General features: G+C 37.7%; 1 protein-coding gene across 1 annotated transcript in view; it reads right to left on the bottom strand.

The window, feature by feature from the left end:
* The window catches only part of LOC107727230 (phosphatidylinositol 5-phosphate 4-kinase type-2 alpha), a 45,064-nt gene that overhangs the window by 27,002 nt on the left and 12,160 nt on the right, over positions 1-5,902 (bottom strand). The window contains exon 2 of the mRNA XM_016537028.1: positions 416-513. Within this exon, the coding sequence (XP_016392514.1) occupies positions 416-513 (98 nt within the window). The remainder of the gene's footprint in view (positions 1-415; positions 514-5,902) is intronic.

The raw sequence follows: 5,902 nt of genomic DNA, 5'->3' as shown, positions 1-5,902 counted from the left end.
CATAGTTTCCTTATTTTAGCAAAGGAAAACCAGTCTCCTCTTGGCTTATATCGAAATCCTCCCACATTTTTCTTTACAAATCCTCATTTTGTGCTTCTAATTCATGACCGGCGTTTTGTTTTGTTCTTTCTCCGTGTTCATCACTAATCACTAGGGCTGGGTATCACGAATCGAAATCGAATTGAATCGGGACATCTGAATCGATACCCAGCCCTACTTGAGGGCAAGTAAAACACGGGCTAATTTTCATTTTTGGGTGAACTAACCCTTTAAGTTGAACTGCTTTTTAAACTAAATATAATTCAGACATGTTCTTGACAGGTTTCATAAGATTCACCTCTCTAATATGATTAAAAGATTAAAATATGTTGGAACATAACAGATGAGAATGGGGAAAACCTTGAGAAGAACTCACTTGTTGAAAAGGTGGTTGTCCACCTTAATCTTCGAGTAGGCTTTGAAGTCATCAGGCATAAGCATGATGGGGATCTGAACATGGCTCAACTCGTTTATCTAGAGAGAAGGAGAGAGAGAGAAAGAGGAGAGAGATTCAGTTACTGGTTACTTGTTTAGGGTTCAGGTCTTTAAATGGGAGTCAAATGTAGTGGTCACCCGATATGGGCATGGAAACGTGTGACAAACACCAATGTCTTGAGAGCAAGGTGGCCTATGTAAATATACATTTAACACAATTGAATAATAGCAAATTAAATGTACAAATATGTTGAAAATAAATACCCTAATTTAATTATTTGAAAGAATATTTACTCAGAATCCACCTACAAGACTCAACAGCCTGTCAGGCTATCAATAAGCAACATAATTCCAACACTTGAAAGACTTTACCAATGTACCAATCAGAACTACAAATACTGGTTAACAGCTACAGCAACCACACACTTTTGTGATGAACATAATTATTTATGTGACACTGAACCAATCAAAGCACACAAACAGGAGGTGATGAGATGTGCTGGGTACAGAAAGCCATCAGTGTGAGTGATGTGTTCTGCTCATCAGAGGGCGATATCTCTGTGGCACAATGCTCTGCTTTGCTACGGTCAGGGTCTGAAACAATGTGCTACATTCAACAGTCATCAGTTCCTGCTTTGCACAGTTTGCTCTTGTTAAAACAACACTAGAGCGTTTTTGTAATAAAACCGTAATAACGGAAATTACTGCTGTACTGAGAGAAGTGGGAATTTAAAACTTCTGTGGACAGTTTTCTTTCCAACAAAGAGATCTGGTGACTCATAGGTTCTTTCCCTCTGTTAAGAAATAAATAAATAAATAACAATAGCGCTAACTAAACTCAAGAGGACTGCAGAAGGCCTTAATTACTGTGATATATTTGTTTGTTTGAGGATGTGCATGCACCAGGATAATTATAAGCAATCAAACAGGCATGAAGCACCATGGGAGATCAAAGATGTTATGTTTGACACTCGGCAGCAACAGACAATCCGCAGAGCAGTAAATAATAAATATATGAAGTGTATGAAAAGTACAAATAAGTAAGGATGCATCGAAATTAAAATTGTGGCTGATAAGTGGTGGCGGATATTAGAATTTGATGCTATTTTGTCTAAATAAATTAAAAATAAAACACTAAGAACTAAAGTCAATCATTTTAATAAATGCTACAAGTGAATTTAGCCATCACAACATTATAATTTACCATAACAACAACGGATATGATTTGCTAAAGATTAAATTAAATAGTGGTAAAGATTAAAAAAAACTGTATTGCTTTAAATGCTACAAGTGAATTTGAGCATCACCAAATAATAATGTACAGTATGTACATGTACAGTACAGTGTTTCCCCTGCCATTATATTAGGGGGGCGGAGAAAGTTACAGCTGATTGCTTCATTTCCACTGAAAATACATAGTAACATTGTAAGCAGTCAAAAGAAGTTACATTTAGGGGCTCCCTACCTGTCAGTCATACAATTTAACTGAGCTTGCTCACAGGAAGCTGGAGACAGGTTGTCTTCCAAGACATGGAGGAGATATTGCATCGACCCACTGCGATGTGACCTCTCAGAGAATAAAGAGCACTGAGGTCTCAAGAGACTTTCCTATTGGCTGGTCAAATGCCAGGCTTCTGGATTTGAAGTGTGTCTGAGAGCCCAGTGCACTATGGGTATGCAGTGCTACCTACGGTATAGGAGGCAGAATGTCTGTGTTTTTTTTTTTCTAGTCTGAGGAAATGTGATTATATCTCATTTGTTCTGCATGTCAACATCTTCATGACATGTGACATCCAATAGTCCGTTATTTAGCTTCCCTTGTGTAGAATTAGCTTGTTCTAACATATTAAATCTGCAATTTAAGACCCATCTTTCAGTAATGTATACCTAATTCCACTTGTATTGTGTTATATAATGTATTGATATGTAAAATTCATGACTGATGCTAATATTTTTTTTCATGGTGAAATGGTGTAATGGTAATCTAGGTTTAATCTAAATAAATAAATAATGAAATAAAGATAAGATAAATAAAAATAAAATCAATTGTTTTAAATGCTACAAATAAATATAGGCATCCCAACATTATAATAAACAGTATGAATAATGGATCCATTTGTTAAATATTATATCTAACAATGTTTCATTAAATTATTCGTTTTTAAAGATTAAAGTAAGCATTAGATGGTACCAAGGATATTCTAAATAAAAATATGAGAAATGAGCATGCACAATTAAATATACAATATTGATGGATTATTTGTAGATTCCTAATTGTCTTAAAGCAGTGGTCACCAACCTTTTTAGGCCCAAGATCCCTGACACAAAGCAGAGTTGCGCTTTATACGGAGAAGAAAATGCCATTGCCATCGAAACTTTTCTCAAGACAGTACCCTTCAGTGATACATTAATATAACCCATAAATGTAATGCATTTACTGGGTTTTTTTCGGGATCTACTGGGACAGTGATAAAGATCTACCAGTCGATCGCGATCGACGGGTTGGCGACCACTGTCTTAAAGCAACAGTTGACCCAAAAATGAAAATTTGCTGAAAATCACTCTCAGGCCATCCAAGATTTTAATGAGTTTGTTTATTCATCAGAACAGATTTGGAGAAATGTAGCATTACATCACTTGCTCTCCAGTGTATCCTCTGCAGTGAATGGGTGCCATCAGAATGAGAGCTCAATTTACATCTTGGATGGCTTTAAGGTGAGTAAATTTTCATTATGGGGTAAACTATTCCTTTAAATCAGCCCTGCAATGTGTCACATTACATGCAACCTTAAAGGGATAGCTCACCCAAAAGTGAAATTTCTGTCATTAATTTCTCAACCTCATGTCATTCTTTTCATTTTTGAGTGAACTATCCCTTTATTATTCCAATGAGTTTTACCCTTCATTTCTGACAAAAAGGATGTGAGTGGAGTTTTCGCCCCCTCAATGAGAAAGCTGTGGGCCAATCCGAGCGGGCTCTGGGTTACTGAAGCCCTTTACGAGAATGCAAATTGTGAAAGGAAGTCAGGCATTTTAAACATGGTCACTTGAAACCCTTTAAAACACCTTGCTCCTGACACAAGCAAGTGTAAGGAGGCTGTACTGCGGTTACTGCTTAGTGAGTTAGGCTCATCTTTCACACTGTGGTCAGAAAATTAGGCTATGCTGAGCGCTAGGCATGAAGAGTGAATTTTTATTTGTAACACCAAGCATAAGCCAATTAGGTAGATTTCGACAAAAATGCTTTGTTTGGACTGTAAATATGATGAATCTTTTTTCAAACTGTTCAAGGAAATTAAATGTCACATGAGGAAGCCAACGCTATGTACAACGGAAACAAATTTCATGAAAGTTTATGCCCACTCATCACTAAAACTGAAACTAGATTCTCTAGATTGTGCTGACACAAACCATTCATCCTTTTTATAGAATAGATGGGCTGTCTGACCAGAAGAAACATAACGGCTCTTTGGGCCTCCGCCAGGCTGTTGTACACACTATTTATCAAAGATCAAGAGAGCTACAGACAGAGCGCTGCTGCAGACGACATACAAGCATTCAGAGAAGCAGCCACATGGCACCACGAGAACATGACACTAAATCACCCACAAACTAAAAGAGTGCAAACCAAAAGCAGAGGGGACAAAAATCTCCATCTCAACACCTTTTTGTTCTAAATAGCATGTAAAATACCGTGGCATAGTGACACAGTAAAACCACTGTGTTTTTTTCCCTGCAGGATGGGATTAATGCTGTGTTTATTTGAAATGCAATTAAAGCTAAGCGGTAATGTGAGGGGTTAAGAGGCAACAGGCGCTTGCAGAAACATGTGCGAGCAGGATGAGGTATGAGCTGTGCTTTCTAGAGGACTAAGGCCTGTCTACTGGCAATGGTGGAGCAACAGCGAGCAGAGGGAAACTGCTCCCTGTGACCCCCCGTCAGCTATGGCAGGGAGCCCTCTCAGTAGCTAGCTACAGCTTATTTTGGAGACCAAACCTACGCCTTTTAAGGACTCTGTACCACGTGGACAAATAAGGAACTATGCATGTTCCTTATTTTATTAAACAAAGTATATCTGACATCTGGGTCTGTGAATAGCAAGGGCTAAAGGCACAAATGACACTGAAAGTGGCAAAATGCCCCCAATAAAAAAATTTTGGGGGACTGAATGCCCCATAGTGAACTTCTCTGATATTTTTTCAGCAATCAAACATTTTTTATATTTCATAATTTCACAATTTCTATTAACTATTCAGTTAAAGTATTTAGCAAAAAAAATGCAATTTCAACATTTCATTCACTCTAATGTAGCCTTCAGTGATTCACTGACAGCAAGTTTTGTTATTGTTATGTAACATTAAAAAAAGTAAAAAATAGTTTACGTTAATTGAAATAAACCAGAAATAAAATAAAATATAAATATAACATGCAAAACTGAAACTGAAAATGAAAACAAAAGAAGATATTTTGAATGTTTCTGTGTGTTTTTTGACCATACAGTGGAAAACAATAACCAAGACTGTTTGGTTATCAAAAATCCTGAAAATATATTTTTGTTTTGTGTTCCAGAGAAGAAGGAAAGTCATACAGGTTTGTAACAACATGAGGGTGAGAAAATGACAACAGTTCAATTTTAGGCTGAACAATCCCTTTAACACAATCGAACGAGTCCATTTTTATCAATTAATGAAACAAAATATACTTTACCATGACTATACTTTTACACGAAAAACACCTAAAATGAATGTGCTTATTCTGATTTAAAACAAATGTATTTTTAGCTTCCAAAAAACAGTTAGCCATTAGAGCTGGTAACCTTGATCCAATAAATTCTACTCAGTCAGCCAGTGACGGAGCATGAGCAGTTTTAGAGACGTTGCACTGCACAAGATTAGAAACTGTGAGAAACTGGAGTAGACAACATACTCCACTGTCCCAGTTTCCACCTACATGCTAGATCCTTTGAGGATCCAGGGATAGTGGCCTAACATTTTCAACAAAGCCTGGGCCAGCTGCACATGATCTCCTCGGCTTGTTCCCTCACTTATATAAATACAAATAACTTCCAAAAGCGACTGCTATAGACTCCCCATCGCACTGAGGCCATGTTATAGGTGTTTAACTAGCCTGTAGTAGGCATGGGCCGATTACCGGTTTCAAGGTATACCGCGATTTGAAAATTCATGGTTTCAAAACCGCTAATATTTTCCGTTATACCGTTCCTGCGGTATGCGCTGTTTTTCATGTCTCCTCAAAGACTGAAAGAGTAGGAATCCCTCAGGTTGAGTGCAGTGTAGAGAGTAACACGACCCTCATCCTCCTGTTGGTGCGAGCGAGCGGTCAGTCACGTGTGTGTAGGATGGCCGAACTAAGGAGCTTCCCCTGGAACTTACGCGATCGGCAACCGGACGTTTTTTGTCTTATTGCA

The sequence above is a fragment of the Sinocyclocheilus rhinocerous genome, unplaced genomic scaffold (genome assembly GCF_001515625.1).
Source record: "Sinocyclocheilus rhinocerous isolate Xijiao unplaced genomic scaffold, SAMN03320098_v1.1 scaffold65, whole genome shotgun sequence".
Classification (NCBI taxonomy): domain Eukaryota; kingdom Metazoa; phylum Chordata; class Actinopteri; order Cypriniformes; family Cyprinidae; genus Sinocyclocheilus; species Sinocyclocheilus rhinocerous.
This window is presented reverse-complemented; position numbering and strand designations above follow the sequence as displayed.